The 25,659-nt window shown below is 37.7% G+C and overlaps 1 protein-coding gene across 1 annotated transcript; it reads left to right on the top strand.

Annotated features, from left to right (window-relative positions):
• The first annotated feature begins 767 nt into the window (after positions 1–767).
• agpat5 (1-acylglycerol-3-phosphate O-acyltransferase 5 (lysophosphatidic acid acyltransferase, epsilon)) lies at positions 768–20,916 on the top strand. The gene is made up of 8 exons (XM_065250538.2): positions 768–1,461; positions 4,619–4,688; positions 4,917–5,032; positions 5,380–5,469; positions 7,149–7,239; positions 9,527–9,688; positions 14,807–14,930; positions 17,999–20,916. The coding sequence occupies exons 1-8, from the start codon at positions 1,243–1,245 to the stop codon at positions 18,222–18,224; spliced, it is 1,098 nt and encodes a 365-aa protein (XP_065106610.1). The 5' UTR covers positions 768–1,242; the 3' UTR covers positions 18,225–20,916.
• Positions 20,917–25,659: the final 4,743 nt, after the last annotated feature.

Below are 25,659 nucleotides of genomic sequence, written 5' to 3'. Positions count from 1 at the left end.
AACCCATGTTTTTACAACCTTCTACCTGTGAAAGTGCACTGGAACGGCAGTCAAACCTGTGACTTCCCACCCGTGAACTCGTACTAGATCGATGTACTCCTAGTTCAGAGTCGTGAGTCGTGGTTTTGAAGTCGTGATTTACGGGTTACAGGTTGCCTGGAATGCAGCATTAGTTTCCATTAGAAACCATTTGCATTTTTACAATCACTACAAAAATCAATTTAGTATGTTTTTGGACATATTTGAGTAGAATTAAAAATTCCCATTTTCTGTGATGGATTCTATTTGTCTAATATTTTACTACGGTAACCATGGTTTAACCATGGTTTTAACAAACCCATGGAAATTTTGTTGTTTGTATATGCAGTGATACCATTGTTAATTATTAGTAAGGGTGTATCAGCAAATCCCGCGGCTCCCCAGTTCACGTCTATGCGTTTACAGGGCAGTGCCCGGTCTAATATGGCGGCCCGTTAACGCGCGATCCAGCAGCCAAATACGCACTCTATGCATTTATTATGTCTGTGGCTGAAATGCCAACTACTCCGAACTGTTTTCCACCAATCTCAGACCCGACCCGCGTCCAAGGCTGTTGTCTAAATTTTAGACTCGAACCTTCTCTGGCCGGTCCACGGGTTTTCTGATCCAGGTGGACCCATGAGCATCCGCGCAGCGCGTGCACACGTGCTAAAAGAACTGCATGGAGGTGTCGCACAACTCACACACCCGGAACTCGCTCTTCAGCCAATCACTGTTGCAGGATATAGGCACGTGGCTGATGACAAAACTGCAATATGGAGGCTGTGAAAGGCGTGTGTGACTTTGGGAGTAAAAAATTGTGTCTAGTTTTGTGTGTAAGATAACGTGATTGTGTATGTTTGTTGTTTGGGCGTTAAATCAGCGGCAGTAAAATTGATAAATCGTGATATTTAGATTACTTTTGAGTTTTGTACAATGGTAATGTCGCTCGGAAGTATGCCAAGTAAAGCGTTCACTGTGAAGCAAATAGACTTGCATTGGGTTCATTGACAGGAGTGTCATCATGGTCAAACCTGCAGGAAATTACCGGAAGAAGTTCAGCGTGAAATTTTGCAGCATCTTTTTCCTTTCCTGATCGAGGTCGTGGTTGAAATCAGATTAAATTGGGCATTGAGATAAGTACACGTTAGAGACAGTCATCGACTACACGGAGTTAGCTTTAGTTTCAGCTTTGCAGGGATCTTTGTGAGCTTTCTTGTGAAAATGCTGCTGTCTCTGGTCGTGCACACGTACTCGTTGCGCTATTGGCTCCCGGCGGCCGTGATGATGGGCACCGCACCGGCTTACCTGCTGTCCTGGAGCGCGTGGCGGCTCCTCTCCGTCCTCCTGCCCTCCAGACTCTTTCACACTGTGGATGATCGGGTGTATTCAGTCTATCAGAGCATGGTCCTGTTCTTCTTTGAGAATTACACGGGCGCGGAGGTGAGTACTTCACTTTCAAAGCCCCATTTATGTTTACTTTACTCAGCTCTTTACTACTAAGTATTGGTTTCATGTTGGATCCACATGATTAAGATTAAACAAATATAGTAAAGTTATGTAACAGGACTATTAGACTAAATTGACTAATCTAATGATACTATACAATGCATAAACATCACATACAGTCAAAATGTGCATTGAAATATGCATAACGTTACACACATTTCATGATTCAGCAATAATAAACCTAGCTTAAATATGTGCTCATCCTAAACATGCTCTTTGTGAAAGTATCTGCCAAATGCATAAATATAAATTTATTGCTAAGTTAATTTTTGTTATTTATTTCTAATGGCCCATTCTCGTTGCTTTTAAACAACATTTTAACCTATTAATTGCCATCACAGTGCCACAATGTAAGAAAGAAACCGTATAGTCCTAAAAACAGATTTGTTGCATAGGCCCTTCACCTTACAAGTACTTTTGTAATTGTGTATTGTTTTTTTAACCATGTTTAAAGGTGAAAGATATCCTTTTAAAGTAGGGATGCTTAACGATTAATCGCGATTAATCGTTAGCATAATAAAAGTTTTTGTTTTCATCATATATGTGTGTGAACTGTGTATAATAACTTTTGTATAAATAAATGTACACACAATGCATGTATATGTTTTAGAAATGTTTACATGTGTATATACATTTGTATATCTATGTATAATTTATATTATATATAAATATAAATACTTAATATATAAAAAATGTTTTCTTATAATTATACATGAATGTGTTCATATTTATATATATACATATTTATTATACACAGTTTACACACATATGTGATGTAAACAAAAACTTTTATTCTGCTAACGATTAATCGCGATTAATTGTTTAGCATCCCTATTTTAAAGCAGCCTTTCTCAAAGTGTGGACCGGGCCCCACTGATGGGGAATAGGAACATCACAAGTGGGGTGTGATAAACAGCAGGAAATTTGGTCATTTTTGTGCCCATCCTTTATTTAGATGACACATTTAATTATAGGTCTAACTTAAAACAACATCAGACTGTGAAGAAAACGTCACGCTGAACCATAGCCTACAAGAATGAATTAAGGTGGGAAGGTTTATTGAAGCAGAACCAAAACTTTAATAAGGTGGTATAGGCGGTAGCGGGTATAAAAGTTAACAATGGATATATTTGTGACGCGTAATAGAAACAGAACTGAAGATTCGGCACCAGCAGAGAAAAACAATACAGACAGTGGACCTAATTAACCAAAAAAACAGCCGAAAAGAAAGTATGATGACTCTTATCAGAGAGAAAATGCAAACACTGTTGCATTATTATTATTATTTGCTATTAAACAAAGTCTTTTTTCATGCAAAGTGATAATACATTTCCATGTTTATTGGGGGTTATGTTTTAAAATATGATTTAAATACATTTCAACAGTTAAACTTAAAGGTTCGCTAACTATCATTTTGTTGGGGCGATTGGGGACAGGTGGGGCTCGGACCCCTAACCCTCCTCCAAAGTGGGGAATGGCAGAAAAAGTTTGAGAAACACTGCTTTAAAGTGTTCATACTTCCTTGCTATGAAGTCGTTAAAATATCTTGGCTAGCCAGTAAAGCAGGTTGACTTAGAGACAGTTGGAAAAAGTTTTCAAACAAGCAGGGTAAGTTTTAAACATCTTCACCTAGCACACCTTTATCTAGAATTATACTGATTTAACCTTACAGTGCTGTTATCATTGTATTAATAAATGTAACTCGTAAGTCCGAACATCCTGGTTGTGAATAAGATAATGACATGTTTATAGTTTACAATACAACTTGTAAAAAGTGTCTTACCACACCAAAACCACTTACATACATTTAAAAAAATCTGATTACTCCACCCACCATTCAGATGATAACCAATTTTCACTCATCATCGCTTATATTGTAAAATAAAAGGTAAAGTGATAGCAGGAAGCAGTCATCACATTAGCTGAGACTTTAAATGTTTTATGCAGTATGTCAATAAGTGGTTAGAGTCTTTACTTAATGCTTTCAAACAGTTTTACGGCTAGAGAGTTGATAGCCCCTCTGGTGTGTTGTTTTCCCGAATACTCCAGCCAAATATCATATTTACCCCATCATTTACTCACCCGAGATGCATATGAGCTAGGGATGTTTGATTAATTGTCGATAAAAATTAAATCAATAAAACTTGACAATGGCGCAAAACACATACAGCAGGAGAAAAAAATTAAGCGAGCGCGCAGAAGTTAAACTAGCCATGATCACAACGATGCTCGATGCCAAGCACACACCTGGGCTTTTTAACCTCATGAGAGACGAGACTGGCTGCCAACGCAACGAAATGGCATCCGCAGTGGTTCTGATAGGGTCCAATACAGAAAATGCAAAGACCCTCTCTAGGGAAGCCTGCAAGCTTAGCATAACAACGCTGCTTTACACAGGGAAGCCGACCTGAGGCCGTTTTAATGAACAGATTAAAATTCTTGCAAGAAACTGTCAAATGTAAACTGTCGTAACACTCTGAACGCCCACAACTAGGGATCGACTGATATGGATTTTTAAGTGCCAATGCCGCTATATGCCACTGCAGTAAAGCAGCTTATTGCACTATTACAGTTAACAACAGCGCCGACGGTTTCACAATTCAGTTCGGCAACGCATGACGTCACCCATTAAAAGTGAATGGGAAGCGTTAACGCTCATGCCCCGTGTGAATGTACCGTAAAACAATTAGTTCCAGTCCTTCATTCTGATTGGTCAATAGTTGTGCTTTACTTCACTTTGCATTGTGCTTAATACAATAAAGCAGCCTCTCGTAACTTACTGCTTATATCTCCGTTTTACACATTTAGTATCGGGGTCCCGTCTTCATGCCTCTCTCATCTAAGGGGTCCCTACCCAAATAAAATGTTGAAGACCCCTGCACTAAGAGCATACTCACACTCTCTGAATCGTGCCCAAGCACGTTTGATCCCCAAAACCTGATTTGTTTGACTAGTGTGAGCACTCCTTATCCATCCCATGGCATGGTTTGGTTAATCGTGGAAAGCACAGAGCAAATCATGTGCGTTTTTTATCCTGCTGTTGTTTCTTTCTTTGATGTATTTGTAAAAGTGTATTTTATTCTCTGTCCAGATCATAATTTATGGGGACATACCAAAGAAAAAGGAGAACGTTGTTTACCTGTCTAACCATCAGTCCACATGTAAGTATGATTGTTTTGCAGTCACTGGATGTTTTATCTATACACATTAAAACATATGTGCAGTATGTGATATGTATCTTTTATTTAATTTTTTTCAAATGTACCATTGTTTTCTTTGAAGCATCACAAAAATACTATGGTACATGATAAAAGGTACCATGGTCATAATCATATTGCATGTAATTACAGTTACTGAACCATTTCTAAAGGTTGTGTTTTTCTATAAAGCTGATTGGATCATTGCTGACATGTTAGCCATTCGTCAAAATGCACTTGGACATGTAAGATACGTCCTGAAGGATGGTCTAAAGTGGCTTCCACTGTATGGATTTTATTTCTCACAGGTAATGCACACATCTTTTTTAATGTTTTCATTTATCAACCACTAGAATTATTATTTGTGTTAATACTTTCATAAAATAATTATTTTACATATTGTTGCATTCGTTTAATAAACAGTGTACGTTAGAATGGTGTTTACAGAAACGTTATACATGATATAAGAAATATATTTAATTAGTTTTGCATTTACTGTGATTCAAACACACAACCTTGGCGTCACTAGTGCCTGGTTTTGAATACAAAGGATTTACACACATTTGTCTTGCTTGTGCGGCATAAGTAGCCTACTGTTGTATTTTCCTGTGGTTAAAATGAGCATTAGCTGGACTTTGAATCATGTTTTTTACAGCATGGAGGTGTGTATGTCAAGAGGAGTGCCAAATTTGATGAAAATGCCATGAGGAAGAAACTATTATCTCAGACAAAACTGGGCACACCTGTGAGTATACAGTCATCTAAAGCACTGACTGAATGAAGTGTCAGTCTTTGTCCTCGCATGTAAAGTAAAGTAACAGAACTGTGGTGCAAAGTTCACAACCCATTTTACTTTGGTAATCTACTGCCAACAGGGTGCTTAATGAGATTAAATGAATTGAACTGTGAAAAGGGCGTGTTGATGTGATGGTTTTTACCTCACACATGTAAAGCGGTTCGGCTACAGCAGAACGTCCAACATTATTTGCATGTGAGAATGTGAAAAGTATAACGTGAGAATCCAGACAAGTTTTTATGTTTATTAAAGGCAGAGTAGGCAGGTTTAAGTCTAAAAAAGTCTAAAACACTTTTTTTACAAATTTGTTTAAACTGTTTTTATATACCAATACATAAGTAAAATCTAAGTACTCTGAAAAAGAGAGTATAAAAATTGAGTGTCTGTACACCTTTCATGACCACACCCCCAAAACACATGAACGTGCGACGCCGACCGCTCTGCTGTGAGAAGCATTTACCTGAGACGAGCGGAGAGGAAGGTGCATGTAAGATCCTATAGCAACAGGGGTGGTAGCCATGGTCACGAGAGAGTGATAGTCACGCAAGCCAATCATTTGTTTCGTCCCGAATGGAAATAATTAGCTGTGTTTAAAACAGTCGTGAGAGGTCTACAGACACTCGAGTTTTATACTCTCTTTTTCAGAGTACTTACATTTTAATTATGTATTGGTATATAAATACAGTTTAAACAAATTTGAAAAAAGTTTTTTTGGACGATTCCTGCCTTTATGAAAACATGTGCACAAAAATTTAAAAGATGTTGTAGGTCATTTTTATAGTTTAGTTTCCACTCATTCAAAATGGGTATAACCATGTATGATTTTTGACAAGTTTAATGTTTTTCATTAAAGAAATAAGTTAATTAATTGCATAATTAATGCAAAGGGGACTTTTTAAAGATGTAAAATAAATATTTGGGGTCCCCAGAGTACGCATGTGAAGTTCTAGCTCAATATATCATAAGATCATTTATTTTGGCGTGTTTAAACCCAATTATAGCATTTAAACATGGGAAAAAGTCTTATGATATATCCAATTTAAATTACTTAAATATACTTAGCTTTAGGTGAGTGTATATTATATATAAATTAAAAAAGTATATATAATTTTTTTAAACGTATGTATTTATGTGTGTGTGTGTGTGTGTTTAAATATACACAATAATTACACACAGCACACAGACATATATTATGCAAAAATTAACTTTTAGTTTGCATGCGATTAATTGCGATTAATCTTTGCCCAGCAAAGGGGTGTGCATTGTTCTTTAAAGAAAATAAGAGGTTTTAGGTTTAGGTTTTTGTGGTTATTTTTTGTTTCTGTATGGGATTTTTTAAAACTAAGACTGTTCCCATGACACTGTTTGAGCCATGTAGCTGTATTATAAAATGTTACTATCATACTGTGGGTTCAAGCCAAACTTTTCCTCATTCATCATAAGCAATGGGATTCCATGTGCGCCCCCCCCCCTTTTATATACCCAAGTTTTGTATTTTCACCCAGTAACAGCTAAAGAATGCCTACTAAGAATTGCACTGTCCCACGACTACGACTGAGTCATAATTCACTAACATTAGTAAGTGCTTCAGTTTTATGACTCTGTTCCCCTATTTGTTTTCTGCATAGATGTATCTTGTCATTTTCCCAGAAGGAACGCGCTACAACCCTGAGTTCAAAAAAGTTATCACTGACAGTCAAGATTTTGCAGCTAAAGAAGGTATTAATAAACTTTTTGTTCTTGCATTAGTTAGTTTAGTGGTTGTTACGTATTGTCCTCGAGCACCTGTCGCCTGTAATCCTGTACAGTATACGGCCTTTGTATCGCGACCCACATTCAGTATTTGCAAAACCATTGCCGATGTACCAGCAGTATGCAAGTGTTTTAAATGTATATGTTGAGGACAAAAGCTTATTGTTTGTGGTAGATTGTTGTCTAAAGTGCTTCCTGTATCGCTCATCACTGAATGGCGATAGAGATACATTACTGCCATTGCAAGTACTTATGTATGTAAAACACTAATCTACTATGTTGTTTGAGAAAGAGATAGTGTTGCTTTCGTCAACGAAAAGTATGACGAAATATAGTCGTCAACGAACCTTTTTTACGTGACGAAAACGAGACGAGACGTAACGAAAATGCTGGTCATGTGACGATGACTATAATAAAATGTATAATGCAATATTGTTGACGAATAAAAACGAGACTAAAAGTGGTTTACAAAATAAAAACTAAGCTAAAATGTCTCTTCATTTTCGTTGACCAAAACGAGACGAGACGAAATGTTATAACGTTATTTCGTCTTTTACCCATCTCAGCATCTCCGCGTCCCCACCACCTGACTGCAGGTGATCACCTGTGTTGTTGGCGATGCGTAGATCAATCAAAACATGAAAGTACCGCGAGAGTGAGTAGAAAGCATGCGGAGCAGTCTGCTCTCGCGATGCTTTGATATCATACGCCTCCATTTGCACGTTAATGGGCATTTCAAACAGTGTACGCGGCAACCGCGAGACATGCGGAAAGCGGAGAAACGGGGGCGGTTACAGAGGTGAAGCGGAGTTGGTCCACAAGCCTTGCTCGTGCACCTAAGATCCTATCCCTTTTACGGACACGACTCTTCATGGCAGTCGCTGTTGAAGATAAACACATTTCCACTAAATGCTGCACAAAACGCTTCCACTGCATGAGAGAAGCTGTAGCCACGCGGCGATTCCGACCGGGAAGATGCAGCATTCTGGCTCCAAATGTAAAAGAAAAGTCCAAAATAAATCCCGTGCATCACTTTCAGGTCAGTTCAACAAGCCTGTTGAAATCTATAGCTTTGATTGCTGACACCACCAGTATAACAATGTACAAATTTATATCATGTAACAGTTGTTTAAATGACATTGTGCTGCGTTGCGTTTTGAAATATTGTAAATATATCTATGCTAAAGACATTCGTTGTTTTGTATATGCTTAATAAATACACTTATTTATTATTTAAATAAACAAAACATACTTCGCTGAATACTTGAGTATTAAATCAATCAAACACCTGTACTGTTGAGAACATAACCATACATACCAACTTTGCTTTTCTTAATAGACATCTGATGTTTTCTTAAAGCTGACTTTTAATTTACTTACAAGAAAAACATTTAGTAATTCTCCAAAATTGCTTGGATTTATACTGACATTTAAGATCAGCTTTGTCACATTAGATTAAGCCAAAGTCGATTAGGTACACTGGTGGTAACGTACAGATGCAGAAATATAAACTATAATAATATATAATTACATATGTATGATTGTAGTTTGTGCTGCTTTCAAAATACAATTATAAATGTTAACAATAGCATATTTCTATTCTCACACATACTATAGTTGTGTGTGACCCATTTGATTTTGTGTGTGTGTGTGTGTGTTTGTGTGTTTGCTTAGACTACTTTTGTTTTGATTATGTAGACTTTTATGTAGACTCTTACGAACAGTCAAGTCACTAACTCAGAGGATAGTAAAATAAATATCTATTCAAATCAGAGCATCTTCCATGTCTGGAATGGATGTATTCTTGGCTCTATAAGGTAACAATAATATAACTTTTGTTTGAAATGGGTTTGGCTAAAAGAAAATATTGTTTTGTCTATAATACTATCCGGTCATTATACTATATGGGTTAAATAGAATGCATTACTAAAAAGAGACTAAATACAATTTCACTGACTAAAACTAGACTAAAATGTCATCAGTTTTCGTCGACTAAAACTAGACTAAAATAGTAATGAATAAGTCTGACTAAAATAAGACTAAAATGGCAAGAATTTTAGTCGACTAAAACTTGACTAGACAAAAAAGAGTATGACGTGACTAAAACTAATAAAAACTAAAATGACAGCTTGACACAAAGACTAGACTAAAACTAAAATGAAAACAGGCTGCCAAAAACAACACTAGAAAGAGATGTGCTTTTCTGTTCATTTTTCTTGCAATTGTCAGTGACATGTTTTCTTGCGCATTACAGGACTGGCTGTGCTAAAGCATGTTTTGACACCAAGAATGAAAGCGTCACACATTGCCATAGACACTATGAAGGATCACTTGGATGCTGTCTATGACATCACAGTTGCATATGAGGGAACTCTCACAGGGGACTGCCAAAGACGTCCGGCTCCTTCAATGCCAGGTAGAGTTACCTGTCATGCATTTCCTTTGCAAGCTGAATAGATCTTCGTATCATGAACTGAAACTGGCACAGGAAAGAAGGCGGTCACAATCGGTTAAACCACTGATTGAAGCCTGTTATAATACAGATATGTGAATTTCCTGTCACTTCCTGTAAACAGGCGAGTGGTGTGACACGCTATTTTCCATTGATAGCTGTTTCCAAAAACACTGAATTGGTTTCATGCAGAAAACATCCTGTTTTTCACAGGAATAAACAGCATGGACATTAAGGTAGATTTTAGGATATTATGTCTACATCCTTTTTTTATTTTTATTATTTTATCTTTTGCATGCCATCAGAGAAAGCAAAGCAAAGCAAAGCAAAGCAGTGGGGTTGTCACGATAAACATATTTCAGTAGTCTATAACAATAACCGTACATTTAAGCAGTTTAGGTTCCAATTTTAAAGTCCCACTTTGGGGAAAAATCAGGTTCTTCAGTAGTTCAAGTCATAGATTTTATGCATGGATGCCACATAGACTCTGTGCTCACATGTGCGCCTCACACATGTAGGTTAAGTGCTGTAACAATAGACTGTAAAAAAAGATGGACGATGCCTGTTCGCTCTCTTCCATTGGTGAAAAGTGAAGCCGCCAGTGTCCCGATATGGCGCTGACATCTTGGGTCTTGAATCTGCGCAATAGCGATTTCGGGACCAGTCATGCGCAGTAGTGAGCAGGAAGGGAAGCCGCGAAGTCAAAACCCCGCCCTCGCTCTCGAAGAATGCGCATATCACACGATATCACAGCTGTCAATCATGACGTGACACCACCGTTTTTATATCATTAAATAACTAACTAAACACAAACTTATTTTAAAAACAAACATTTGAATTTACATCAGTGTGATAAAAACTACAGTAAATGACAGAAACCAGCTTCGGAAAAAAGAAAATTGAAGTGTAATAAATTTTTTTAGTTGGTCTCAAGTCCCATTGAATAACATGGGGAGGCGGGGTTTATGACCTACACTGGGACCAGACACTGGGGGGCGATCGAGACGTTTTGGCTTCACTTTTCAGGGCTTGTGCGGCACGCTTGGCTGTAACAAGTTAACATCAGCGCTTGGTGCTGCAAACACTCAGTTCATGTATGCATTGTGTGAAACCAAACTTAGAAGTTATGTGACCGAAACTGCAGAATGTAGCATCTATTTACATATCTATATCTATGGTCCGAGTTGTGGAGTGGAGAAGGGAACTAATTTGCATATTTGTATCTATGGTCCGAGCTGTGCGATTGAGTAGAGGTGGGGACTAATTAGCATATTCATAGATCCTTGTATACTAAATGAGGCAAGGGTGTATATTCATATCTGGTATCGGCTGCGATATGAAATTAAAGTCCTGATCGGGGATTGGTGACGCGGGATCGGCTCCATCCGATCTGATATTTCTACGCGCGTGCCCATCAAAATCACACATACTCAGCCGTGCAGAAATGTAAAAGCAGATTTTCAACCAGAGTCTCAACTGTGAACACAGGAAATCTCACAAAATTTCCAAGACTTCAGAATAAGCATGGCGGACTATATGCAGGAAGAAATGTCCATGCTTGCGTCTTCCATCATCTCGATTTCTGATTGGATATTATTTCGTTTCAAGTGATAATCTCAAGAGCGTGCACGCGTTTGTCCTCGGGGTTTCCCCCACACATCAGGATTTCTGATCGTAATTGTATTAAACAATCGGGGCAGGCTCTGACATTCTTCCGATCAGGTTCGGACAGTCTTAACACACCTCACACCAAGGGAAAATCTGATAAGATAATCTGTAGAACCATCAAGATAATTGGGAAATAGCTAGGATTGTCGGAAGGGGGGAAATCGGCCCAAAATCACCCCAATATTATCTTTTGGTGTGTACCCAGCATAAGGCTGCAAGCAAACTACACCCTTTGTCTCTTGACCGCAATGCCATCACTGCCAACTTTATTAATCACATTTAAAATCTTGTTTTCTGATAAAGGAAATACTCTGAAGATGAAGATTTGTTTTGGAATTGTATCCCTGTTGCGTTGTTTTTGATGATTTTTGCTCCTGTGTAGTAACTTGTTAGCAACCACCCTTTTAAAGACACATTTAAGATTTAAAAATCATGAGCGGGAGATATTTCTGGTGTGTTTTCAGTCTGTGAATAAAGTGTGAAAATATCTTGGGCTTGTGTTAAGCATCTTATTTATGGCTTTTAACCCAAAAACCCATTTAAAAAAAACACTGACTTCAGGGCGATGGAAGCAGAAGTGCTTAACAGGCTTATTCACACTTCTGTCATTAGGCTGTCATCATCTACAAGAGTCTTCATTTATGCCAATGAAATTAAGTAATATTTGTTGTTAACTGTAAACAACAATAGTATAACAGTATATTTATTATATTTAATTATGCTCAATTATAATAATGTAGGATACTTAGTTAGGGTTACTAAACCCAGCGTTGAAAGGAAAGTCGCATCGAGAAGACCAAGAAGAGCAGAGGTTTTAAAGCCAAGTAGCAAACTGGGCGTGAATGACTCTATCTGTATGTCTCAATCAGAATCAGTATATGTATATGTACAGGGGTTCAGGCACTGGTAAGGACACTGGCTCACTGTACATTGGGACACTTAATGACTTATTTTCTGGTGATGTGAGTATTAAAACAAGATGTTTCCACTGATATTTATAAGCATCGTGCAGAAAGGACCTCTCTCTGACTTATTTTTTCAAAACTGTATGAAAAACGCTTTGAATATTTCATGTAGTACAGACAAGAACAAAGTAAAGTCAAAAAGACAGTGCTAGTACAGCGTTATGATGTACATAGAAAATCAGATAGTGACCATAGACTTCCATAGTAGGAAAAAAATATTTTGGAAGTATTGTGATAAATGATAAAGGAAAATATTTATATAAAAGATGGTAAGCACACAGTTGTAGGTACCCATTAAATTCCATCATATTTTTTTATTCCTACTATGGAAGTCAATGGTCACTATCTGCCTTGTGTTTACCATCATTTCTCAAAATATCTTTTTTTTGTGTTCATCAGAAAAAATTTTTTTTATACAGGTTTAAAACAACATGATGATGAAAAAATGATGACAGAATTTTCATTTTAAAATGAACTGTCTTTTTAAATAAGCAAGTTATGGAATTAATTTGATGTTCATTGTATCGTGTTGATTTTCTTACCTTAAAGATTATTTGGTGACAAGGTTGAACAGGGGAGATGGCATTATGAGAGAATTTAGTTTGAATAATATACATTTTTAGATTTTATAATGAAAAAATATATATAAATGTTTATGAATAAAGATGTGGCACATTTATTCTGGTTATTTTATTTTTATTTTGGCTAGTAGAAATGCTGAATGGCCATTCATAATCTAAACATTTAGTAGCCAAATTGGCAGGTGAGTTAATAAGTCAATTTCAAGCCCTGATTATTACCTTTTCATTTCTAAGTGATCGTATTAATTTTATAATAAAGTGTTTCTTTTTTTTTCTTGCTACTTGCATACATTCAAGAATACTTTATATTTCTTATGTGGGCTTTTTTAGTACAGTGCCCTTTATCTCACTCACTAACTCTTAAAACAAATGTGTTAAAATAACACATCTTGTGTCTAGTTAGAGACAAAACCACTAATGTCTTGTCCTTAACACATCTGTGTTATTTTTGGAACAACACACTTTGTTTTGTTTTAACATTATCTTGTGTTCTCCCTTTTATTTATTTGAACTCAAAATCAACACAAAATGACACATAATGTTTTAAATAGGATAACACAAAACAATGTGTTAAAATTAACATATCCTTTCTTAAAGTGTACACAATTTAAATGTTTCTTTATACATAACAAATATACAACTGGAAATATATATTTTAGGAAGAGATCACTCACAAATAGTTTTTTCATATTTGGGAGTCCTTGGCATCATAAAGTTTCAAAATCTTTGGGGCCGGTTGCACCAGATGGGCTTAACCCGGTCGTAAGTCTAGTCTGGACGTAAAATGCGCTTTACATTTGACGTAGAATTTACACCTGTTGCACCATTTAGGCGTAGCGCACGTCTGAGACTAAATCTCACGTCTAGTCAAGGGCAGACGTAAGTATAAAGTATTGACTGTTTTGTATGGCAAAAATAGAAATAATTAAATTTGACCAGATATTGACGCGTCTAATGCGCAGGATACACAAGCAGTTTGCTTTCATGCAAGGCAGAGTGAGAGACCGCACCAATAAATTCTTATATACATCATAAAATACCTAAATATTTACAAAGACACAGTAAAGAGCTCATTAAAAGCTTTCAGTTATTTTGTTTTAATGCAGAAGTATTTAAATGAATCTGCAAATATTACCGTATATATATAATCTTTTTTATCCTGGTTTGCGTATTTAAGTTGATGTGACCGCACCAATGGTTTGGATATAGTAAAACAACTAGCTGTGAGTTGGTTTGTAAGTTAAAATTGTTTGCCTCCTGATGAAGGCCCACTGTTCTGCATTTTATTTACTTCTCCAATAATTAAGCACATGCATACTTCTTCTTTATAACTAAGTTAATAGTTTAATTTTATGTCATGTAAACATCTCATTTGTAGGTCTGGCACATTGGAGAGTTTACCTGATCTTGTAAAGCCAAATAAAACTTAAAAAATAATACAACGGCAGCATATTTTCTTTGATTTCTTTTATTTTTATCTACAAAAAAGCATCAACTCTTACGCGGTAAAAATACACCGTGTAAAAAGCTGGCGCTTGCCGGAAGCTCAACAATGATGTAAGGTGCATTAGTCATTGCTTTTCTTACAGATATTTTTACTGCTATACCCCACTGATTTTGACAACAAACACTTTATCAATAAATATTGCTTCAAACAATACTTTGTTCAGACAAATATTTTCGTAGCAAGAATGTCAAGACTGAAACCGTGAGAGAAACAACCAAATGGGATCGTGCAAGTTTAATTTCCTCTGACATATTTTAGTCCGTATTTATCATACTGCTTGTTTGTTTTGTATTGTTTGTTTGTTTTTGTTTGTGGTGATTTTCTTTCCTCGCTCTAATTGAAGTTGTTTGTGTTTTGATAGAGTTTCTGTGTAAGGAATGCCGCAGGGTGCACATCCACTTCAGTCGTGTGGATATGAGGGAAATTCCTCCAGAGCCTGCGTTCTTCCGCAGGTGGCTGCACGAAAGATTTGAATTGAAGGACAAGTGAGTATCCCAACACCTGTTATTTAAATTAATAATAAAGGGGACATATCATGAAAATCTGACTTTTCATGTTTAAGTGCTATTATTGGGTCCCCGGTGCTTATATTAACTAAAATGTGAAAAAGGTCAACCCAGTAACTTAGTCTTGGTAAACCATTCTCTGCAAGCATGTGAAAAAATAGGTCATTGAAATTTGGCTCCCCTTGTGATGTCAGAAGGGGATAATAACGCCCCTTAATCTCCACTGTCCACAGCACTGCTATTTAGTGAAGAGATCAGCTCATTTGCATTTAAAGGGACACATCCAAAAACGGCACATTTTTGCACACAACTACAAAGTGACAATTTTAACATGTTATATAAATGTTCTATATGGTATTTTGAGCTAAAAACCTTACCTAAATGTACTCTGGGGACACCAAAGATTTATTTTACATCTAAAAAAAAGTCTTGTGAAATGTCCCCTTTAATTCATTTTGCTTGTAGGAAGTTATTTGTCAGCGTGCCACTGTCATGGATCCCCAAGCATCCTAAAAAAGTCGATAGCAAGCACTGTAGCGCAACAAGAACAGAGTTTGATATAACTTAAAATAAAGTTACTGAGCATTTAAGGAAATCTGCTTCTGTATAGCTCATTGGTAGAGCATTGTGTTAGCAGTTCTAAAGGTAATGGGTTCAAACCATAGACTGGAAAAAATGTGTGAAGAGTGAAGAGCTTTTTGAAGCTAATAATTTTAGACATGCATCAATCGCAGATAACTGAAAATAGAGTAAAGAGGCGGGATGGGCGGTGAAGCTGAGGTGGTTGGTTGCTGAAACCACGACTGCCTATTTTAACTTTAGTGACAGCAGTGGCAGCTCACCCATCACTCAAGTGGCCACGCCTTTAATTATGCAGAACTTTAAGGCTTAATATAATTTAAACGGATGAGTTACAAAAAATGTACCCCCTCACAGTTGTCATGAAGGGCAAATTAACTATAAAGACTGAAAACACTTTTTGTACCAGACTGTAAACATATGAAGCGTTGCAAAAAGAGATAATGTTTTTTTTTTTTCAGAAATCTTGTTTTTTGGTTGTGCATTTCAATTAATATCAATTCAACTGCAGTTGGTTTGTTTTGATTTAAACCTTCATAACTTAAAAAATACAGCCAAGTAGCACCGTAAAACAAAATAATAACATGATAACATAATAAAAAACATGTTTTGACAAAAATGTTAAAAACTGATTTATGACGCTGAATTGCAGTTTAAGTCACTTCAGTATTTGACTCTGAGAGATTGGAAGGTTGCCCCTCAGTTCAAACCCAGGGAACACACAAATACTGATCAAAAATGTAAAACATCTGCCAAATGCGTAGTAAAAATGTAAATAAGACAGTAAAAATCAGAAAAGCATACAAGTTTAAAGAGATAGTTTGGCCAAAAATGATATTAAATCCATTATTTACTCACCTCCAAGCTGTCCGAGGTGCATATGTCCATCGTTTTTCAGACAAACACATTTTCAGTTTTTTTAGAAAATGTTTTAGATCTTTCAGTTGATTAAATGTAATGTTAGGGGGTCCATATCCTTCAAGTCCCAAAAATGTGCATCCATCCTTCACAAAATAAATCCAAACGGCTCCAAGTTGATAAACAAAGGTCTTCTGAGGGTAATCCGCGCGGTGTTGTTGTAGAAATATCCACATTTAAAACTGTATAAACTAAAATAACTCACTTCCGGTAACGCCGCCATCTTAGTCGCGTTCACATTCAAGATTAGAGCATACGCAGTTTATGGAGGTTTCTCTGCTGCTGCTCTGTGCCCCGCTCTCCGAATTTGTCATACGTCACTAAGAAAAGTGCGTACACTACGCTAATACTCTCTCCTGAATACAGAGGAGTCTAATGGCGCTTTTCCATTGCATAGTACCCCACGGTTTAGTTTAGTTTGGGTCGGGTCAGCTTACTTTTGGGAGCTTTTCCATTGGGTGCAGTACGTAGTACCCGATACGTTTTTCGTACGACATCGGTTGGGGTTCCAAGCGACCCGAGCTGATACCAAACGTGATGCGAAAACACTGTAGATCACTGATTGGTCTGAGGAAATCGTCACAACAGCGTCATCTATAATGTAGATTAGCTTTACCTTTAGTGCTAGCTTGCGCTGTTACGAGCAAACATGTTGTCATCTTTGCTCTGCTATAAGTTCCCAAACTCCCTTTCAGCCATGAAAAACATCCACAGGTTGAGAATCAGGAACACCATAACAGTTTTTTCAAAACTTGGGGTAACGTTAGTGATAAACGTGATGTGCAAACATCTATTTCTGGTGGCCAATTTTAATTTTGTGGCGGACTGAGAAATAAATAAATGTATTTACAAGGACGCTCTCACTTGTATGATGTCACAGCAGTATGCAGCGCAAATATAACGACACGCCTATGATCCCTTCCACTCCGAAGTGATACCAAACTTGATGGAAAAGCTAACCACGCCAAAGTGAGGTGAGCTGACTCGACCCAAACTAAACTAAACCATGGGGTACTATGCAATGGAAAAGCACCATTAGATGGCGGCGTTTCTAAAATATCTGAAAATGTGTTCATCTGAAAAACAAAGGACATATGAATCTCGGACAGCTTGGGGGTGAGCAAATCATGGGTTTAATATCATTAATGGACAAACTATCCCTTTAAACTTTATGCAAATGATGAGCGACTTTCAGGAGCGACTACCAATAAGAGCAAAGCAGAGGGGTTCAAGTCATCCATCTCTCGTCAGTAACTGGAGTGGATGGTACTAATGTTAATGACAACCAGATTTAGAAACGCCTCCTAACGACCTCATTGAAAGAGACGGGGGACACTGAGAAAGTGAGAAAGTTGCTGGTGGTCTGAACGAGGGGTGAAGGAAATGAAAGTGGCCCTACCTTTATTACTGTATGGCAGAATAACCAAAACACATCTTTAATACCAGCTGTAAACTGGGCTAAAAAGTAGTTTATTTTACAGCTGAATGTAGTCAAGTACTTTCCTGATGTATTAAGGACGTTTTCTGAATGACCTTTTCTCCCCCTTTAGGCTTCTGACCACTTTCTACGAATCTGAAGACCCAGAAAAAAGGTGCAAGTTTCCTGGAGAAGGTCGAAGCTCACCTCTCGGTCTCTCTAAGACATTGCCTTCACTTCTGATTTTGGGCGGTCTGACTTTACCGATGCTTTTAACCGAGTCAGGTAGAAAACTCTATCTTAACACTTGGATCTATGGGACTTTGCTTGGATGGGCATGGGTCAGCGTGAGTCCATAACCAAACCGTAAAGAAGAAGAAACATCCTCACTGCAATACCAGCTCTCCGGAGGTTGCGTTGTTGGATAAGACTCTTTGATTTGCAACTTTCAGTTGGTAGTTTGGTACTCGGTGTCTCACTAACCAAAAGGCTGATTTACTGTCTGTCTTTCTCATTGGGTTTGTTATACTTCTTGTTGGCTGATGTTAAACTTTAACACAGTGTCTACACTGCAAGCAAACAATGAGATGCAACAAAATTAGAACGCTGACATATACAGATTTGTCGGTCATAGGGTGAGCGTTGTAGTTTTGTCATTGCATGGCTTGTTTGTTGTACCGTCTTAACCGGATCATATCATTTAAGTTCATATTTCTTGTCTACAAAATCTGCAAAAGCTTCTTGATGTTCTTGAGAAGGTTTGTATTATTTTGCAGTGATTTAGATTTTCTGTAAAGATTTTTTGTTTGTTTGTTTATGCATGGGGTTTCAGTTATTTCACATTTATTATCATTAAATTGATGCCAAGACCTAGAATGCCATTAAATAGGGACTTTATATTTTGAGTGTTTGCACATTGCTAAATATTTCACAGATCGTTGCCAAACTTGCAAGGTGTAGGGTGTGTGAAAGGAATGGTCCCACCTCCAAAAAAAATTGGTGTTATGGAGTGTTAACCCTCTTGCTGCTGCAAACCTGTATGCTTATATTTTCTTTTTTTCTGTGTAACATCAAAATAGAAAGTCTGAAGATCATCACACCTATTTTTCATGTAACAACAGTCTAGATTGTCCATTAGTGTTATATGATATCTTAATGTGAGGAACAGGCCAAAGTAATCTTTAATCAAATTCTGAATGATTCCTTGTAGGAGGTTTGATGTTATTGATGCTACATTACATTTTTATCTCATAACAGAACATGTTACGCTAGTTTAAAGGAAGATTTGAGAGCTACAGTTAAATTATCAGTGAAAAAATTTAATTTTTGTAGTTTATATGCTTTGCAAAGAATTTATATTAGAAATGTATAGCAGATATTTCAGTATACCTTATAACTTTAAAGCCCCTATATGCTTTAGCTGTATAGAAAAGTATGCTCTTTAAAACAATTTATTTCTTGTTCCAAAGGGGAAAAATGACAAGTTGACCGAATAAGAATCATTTTTGGATTTAACTGTTTGTTTTAAACTGAATAATTTAGTGATGTGCTATAGACATTGAATATTTAAATTGTATTTGAATATCTTTATAGTCTACATGATAACTGACGGAAAGGTCTGGGAAATTGTAATAAAGTATTATAGGTTGGTTGTAGACTTTAACATCCAAATTCAAACTTCACAAGTATAATCATCGCCTTATCTTGTTTATGCCTTTTTGTTTTTATTTTTTATTACTTGTAGTGTGAGTCCTGATGTTTGATAATGTAGCCATACAAGGAAAATCAAAATTCAGTTCTGGAGGAGCTTTAATAGAAAATTAGTAGGCAACACTGACTCCCTCTACTGGAGACTTTTGGCACCGCATATGCTTTTAGTGACCAAGTTTGTTTGAATCCTAGTTTCAAAAGATACGTTTTTTTTATGACCATGATTTATAATGGAAGCAGTATTTAAATGTTTTTAAAGTATGAGAAACGTATTAAAAAAAAACAAGCAAGTTCATTTATTGAAGTACTGTCTTAGCTTTTAACCCTAAACTTTTCAAGAAATCTTGGCACACATCCCCCACTTCCAAATTTGAGAATTTGCCAAAATGTAATCATATATTTACAAGTCACTTTTAATCCTTTCACTGAGTTTAAATAAGACTGCACAATATATATTACACATACCATGCCTGCATGCCAAGTCTTAACTAATGGCCTGTGTCCAACATGTTAAGGTTCATTTATATTTTCAGCTGACTGCTATTTGCTTTCATCATTACTGTCTTATGCTTATTCCATAATTTCTAAATGCAACCAATATGGTGTTTTAACATAATAAATTCTACCTCCTAATCTTAATCTACGTCTACCACAAGCAGCGTGTCATACTGTGAATTATATTTTCCCTGTGCGTTAATCTATGCTCTGTGTATTTTCTCAGACATAGAAAACATCGTTTTGTGAATTTGTTTGGACTTGCATTAATAATTATGGCTATTTCAATAATGTTTCAACAGTTCACAATTAAAAATCTTTAGTTTTAATTATTGTTTCCCTTCATTTACACACAAATATTTTGTTTTTATTTCCTAAATCAAACAGTTGTTTGTTGAACAAATCTATTGATAAATCTCATTCATTACTTTGTGACCGAAATGCAGAACGTCTTTTAACCCTGTGGATTATGTTAACATTCTGAAAATGTTTACGTTATTGTCACCAATAACCCACCAAACTACAGTATTGTTCAAAACGCATGTTTTGTAATATGAGTGTCACAAACATTAAATGTTATTCTACATCTGTGTGTTTTCTGAATTAAGAAGGACATGCTGTATTTATTAAAGCATATACATCACGCTTTATACATTTTTTCACTTTTGTTATTCAAGTCACGATCTGCAGCAATCTGTCTTAAACTGGTGCTGCATTAATCTCTTAAAGACTTGTAATAGAAATAGCCATATTAATCTAAGCCCAGCACTACTCACAGAATTGTCCTGAGACTCTTCATCCCATTGTCTGTATTTGTTCACAATAAACTTGTGCTTTTCAAAAATGCTTCGACTAATGTCATTTGAAGGTCTTTCTCACATCTGATGCTTTAGGGTAATATTTTGTAAAACAAAAATTTTCTAACATATGTATTGTGTACAATATTCACATTTAACCCAGTCTAAAAATCCACAATGAAGAGAATATTAATGCACGCACATCTTACTAACCTTACTTTTGACTTTCACTTTGCTTTTTACTGTAAAGTAATGGATCAACGCATTCAAATGTATTTTTATTTCAGTCTAGGCAACATTTTGAGGCACTTTCCAGGTTGCACATGATCGAAACTTGTTGGATTTACGTAATTATGTACACCAGTTCAAAAAGATTGAATAAAGTTTTCTTATTAAGAAAACTTAATTAATTTATGTGCAACCGGTGTCCACAAGTTTTTTTTTCAGTGAACTAAAATGCATGTTTGAGCTGCTTTTATTTAAAACATCTTGTACTGACATATCTTAAAGGTGGGGTGCATGATCTCTGAAAGCCAATGTTGATATTTGAAATCACCTAAACAATCACGGCCCTACCCCAATAGAATCTGGACCTTCTTTTGAAAGTCCTGCCCCACACATACCCAACCCAGGCAAGAGGTGTGTTCGAGATCATCTGGCACTGGTTTGCCGCTTGCAGTCGAGGAAGGGGCTGAAGATGGAGCTGTCAAGCCGGACACCTGCTGCTTGCCCTAGTGATGTGTGTCTAGAGATTTCATTTTTTTTTATAGCGAAGGAAGTGAATTAGATGGTGACTTTGATCAAAACAAACCTTGTCGTGGAATTTTAGCCGCATCAAATAATACTCACTAAGAGTCAAAGTCAAGGATCACACAGACACACTGTCGACAGAATTTTCTTTGTCTGAATTTTATATATTCTGCAGAATAGGCTCTCACCCCCATGGTGCAAGAAGTTTAAAAAACCTAAGAGCCCCGATCACAAGGTTGAAGACACATTTATAGTAAGATGGTGAAACACGTACAATCATCCGTTTCTACGTCATTTAGAAGATAGCCTTCAGTTGTCAGTGATTAAGAGCAAAAACCGTTAAACATAATCATAAAGGACAGTACATGCTGGTACATGATGTTTAAGTCCTTCCTTGGACATTGTACTTGCTGAAAAGACAGAAAGAACATAATTCTGTACGTTAGCAGAAAAACATGATCTCCATATGAATCACAATTTGTGAGCTTCAGATTGTTATTAAAAAATGAAAAATAGGATGAAAAATAAAACATAATAATATGAAAATAAAAGCATAATAAAAGTCCTCCACTACACTCCTCCCTTTTTATGATTTATTCATAACTTCATTTACTGTCATCGTTACGTAGCTCTTGTTATTACCCTTAACCATAGTGTACATATAGTTCTGTGCAGTTGCAAAAGTAAAAATGCACACACACATAGTATGATCATGAATCTCATTTTTGAAAGAAGAAAAATAGTTCGTTTTCTTGAAGAAATTGAGCACAGTTAGAGTTGGGGTCGTGAGCCCTGAGCACAGTTAGAGTTGGGGTCGTGAGCCCTGAGCACAGTTAGAGTTGGGGTCGTGAGCCCTGAGCACAGTTAGAGTTGGGGTCGTGAGCCCTTGTTGATTAATTTCTTTTGTAGGTTCGGGTTTGGTAGGACCACACGGTGCAGTCGTGCCAAGCTATCCTGCTTTCTTGTTCGAATGAAATTATCTTAGTGTCTAAATTAATGTGGGGTCTCAAAGCTGGTGTTGTAATTACAGTTATTAAGCTGCAAGCGTCGTGTCGATTACCCACATTAAAGATGTCGTGTGCGTGTGTCCAAACCAAACCCAGAATACTGGAGTCGTCCTCCAATACTTTGTGAGCTGTTGCAGTTCTCTCGTGTCGTTCTTCGTATAAACTTGCAGTATACAGGTATCTGTGGTTCCCACCAATACGAAAAAGTGGTCCGTAGCAGTCGACTAGCCGTCCTCCCTTTGGTTTACACCTTGCAGTCCAGGACCAACCCTCCGGCAATGGGCAACGTGCACGCGCTTCACAGCGGTGTGAGTCGTCAGCAGAACCTGAAATGGCCCCTCCCACCGTCTGGCTTTCCAGGATTTCCTCCTGAGGTTCTTTACCACCACATAATCCCCTGGTTTGATGTTGTGTAATGGTTCTTCTACTGGACGGGGTAGGGCTGATTTAACCTGCTTTGGAGATATTTTGAAATACAGAGGACATAGAAATACAATATTGCAACATGTCATTTTCATTTTGAAGAGTATCGCATGTCACCGTGGTCCCCATGTGTCAACCTAGCAAAATGGGAATAAAAATGTTTAGGTAAGCAAGGTTTTTGATTTGGACCCATCCAAATCCCTTCCGGAATTTTGGTTGCTCCACACGATTTCCATAGAGCTATTTCTGTTGGAAGAGAAAATGTTTGCATGCTTATTAGTAACTCCTGTGGTGTTTCGGCTTCCTTTTCCTGGGAAATCTGTGTAAGAGAAATGTTTTTGTTAGTAGTCATGAGAGATGCTTCCGCATCCGTGCGTGCATTTCCTCTGGAGATCACGTCCTGTTCCTTGGTGTGTGCTTTGCATTTGCACACAGCTATTTGAGAAAGGAGTAAAATTTGTTATAGGAGAGAAACTGTCAGTAAAATCAGCAGTCAATGTAAATGGTTATAGATTGATTAGTAGCAAGTTGACAAGCTTGTGTTAGTGCATGCAATTCAGCCACCTTTGCAGATTTCTGAGGTGGTAAGCATCCGGATTTCACTACTTCAAAGTCAGACACAACTGCCCACCCCATCCTATTTATGCCTCTGTCATCTCTGGAAGAGGAACCATCCACATAATATGTGAGGGTGCATTTAGGTATGGGTGTGTCAGCAAGGTCAGGCCTTGGTGTGCATACTTCCCGTAGGGCAGACAAACAACAATGTGGTGTACCTTAACCAGGTGTAGGTAACAATGTCGCCGGGTTTAGCACTGTACATCTTTCAACTGTGACATTAGACATCTGAAACAATGCACAGGAATAACGCAGCCATCTTGCTGCAGACAAGTGAGATGTGCGCTGTTCGAGCAGTATGTGAGACCAACAGTCGTAGCTGTGCATACCCCACAAACTCACTGCTCGCTTGCACAGCTTTCTCTGCAGCTGCCACTGCCCTGAGACATCCTGGTAGGCCCCTGGCCACCGCATCAAGGCGTCCTGAAAAATATGCAACTGGTCTCAACTTGTCACCATGTTCTTGTAACAAAACAGATGTCATACAGCCATTTCTTTCATCCACAGTTTGAATAAAAGGCTTTTTTTGGGTCTGGCAACCCTAAAGTGGGTGCCTGCTGTAATGTCTGTTTTAGTTCCACAAATGCCCTTTCAGCCTTCTCTGTCCATTCTACCTTCTCTGATGGTGCCAAAGGGTTCTCATAAATCATGTCATGCAATGGTTGTTGCATCTCAGAATAATTAGCAATAAAAGTCCTGCAATATGATGTCATACCCAAGAATGACATCACCTGTTTCTTTGTAATGGGTTTTGGTATGTTAGCTATTGCCTCTATTCTCTTTGGAGAGAGAGACTTACCCATAGGTGTAATTTTGTGTCCTAGAAAGGTTACTTTCTGGACAGAGCACTGTACCTTTTTGGGGTTGACCTTGTGGCCCTCCTCAGCTAGATGAGTGAGCAGCCGTATGGTGTTGTCTGTGCACGACTGCTGAGTCGGTGCCGCCACCAAGAGGTCATCCACGTACTGCAATAAAGCAACATCATCATCCAACACAAGTGTCTGTAATGAACAATGCAATGTAGAGTTTGTAAATAGTGCGGCTCTCGCTATACCCCTTAAATGTAAAATCAAACCAAAACTGGCTATCAGAATGGACAGGAACTCTGAAGAATGCACTTGAAATATCCACTACACTGAAAACCACTGGCCATCAGCTGGTATCTGTGAGAGAATTGTGTAAGGGTTTGGCACGTGAGGTGCCCTTGCTTGTACTGCAGCATTTCCTGCTTGGGGATCTTGAACTAACCTCCACTCTGTGGGCTGACCTGCATCCCTGACCTTTTGTACAGGAAAAATGGGTGTTCTCACAGGTGAGTGTGGGCAGGGAATAATTATCCCTTTTTCCAATAAGGCCTGAAATACTGGCCTTATTCCCTCAAGCGCCTCCCTTTTCAGAGGATATTGGGGTATACATGGTCTATAATCACTCTTTGGGGTGATAGTTACTGGTTCACACCCTTTTATCAAACCCACATCATACTTGTCTTTAGCCCACAGGTAATCAGGTACATTGTCAAGAACTTTTTGCGGTAAATCAATACTAGCACACGTCATGTGTACTGACAAACTGTTTTGTGAGTTGAAATCTGCAGAAACAGCTTTCTGTATTACAACTCTCTCTCTCTCTCAGCCATGAAAAAGCAGCATAATCTCTTCTGTGTGCTGATAACTAGGGATGTCCCGATCCGATCACGTGATCGGAAATCGGCCCCGATCACGTGGTTTCAGACTCGATCGGAATCGGACGTTACCTCCCGATCAGGACTCGGATACATATGCAAGGTTTAAAATCCATTAAATTCTCGCTCTGCTCCGCGCCAGTGTACGCGCTGCGCTGGTGCGTGTGAACTGAAGAGAATAGGCTTGTTCAACTTCATCCGGCTGCTGGTTCTTGTGGTGCTGCATGACGTCAAAGTTCCGCAGCAAACTCCTCCGTATGATTTCGCAGATCACTCTCGCGGTAGTTTGACGTCACCCGGCTGTCGATTGTTG

Source organism: Paramisgurnus dabryanus, chromosome 20, assembly GCF_030506205.2.
Source record: "Paramisgurnus dabryanus chromosome 20, PD_genome_1.1, whole genome shotgun sequence".
In the NCBI taxonomy this organism is placed as follows: domain Eukaryota; kingdom Metazoa; phylum Chordata; class Actinopteri; order Cypriniformes; family Cobitidae; genus Paramisgurnus; species Paramisgurnus dabryanus.
The sequence above is the reverse complement of the archived record's forward strand: the minus strand, read 5'-3'. Positions and strand labels throughout refer to the sequence as shown.

What these genes read in the sequence shown, in the direction of transcription:
- agpat5 (XM_065250538.2), top strand. Translation starts at nt 1,243, where the DNA reads ATGCTGCTGTCTCTGGTCGTGCACACGTACTCGTTGCGCTATTGGCTC. An exon ending in GTCTAACCATCAGTCCACAT is followed by an intron (nt 4,689 to 4,916) that starts GTAAGTATGATT and finishes TTTTCTATAAAG; the next exon opens with CTGATTGGATCATTGCTGAC. An exon ending in TCCGGCTCCTTCAATGCCAG is followed by an intron (nt 9,689 to 14,806) that starts GTAGAGTTACCT and finishes GTGTTTTGATAG; the next exon opens with AGTTTCTGTGTAAGGAATGC.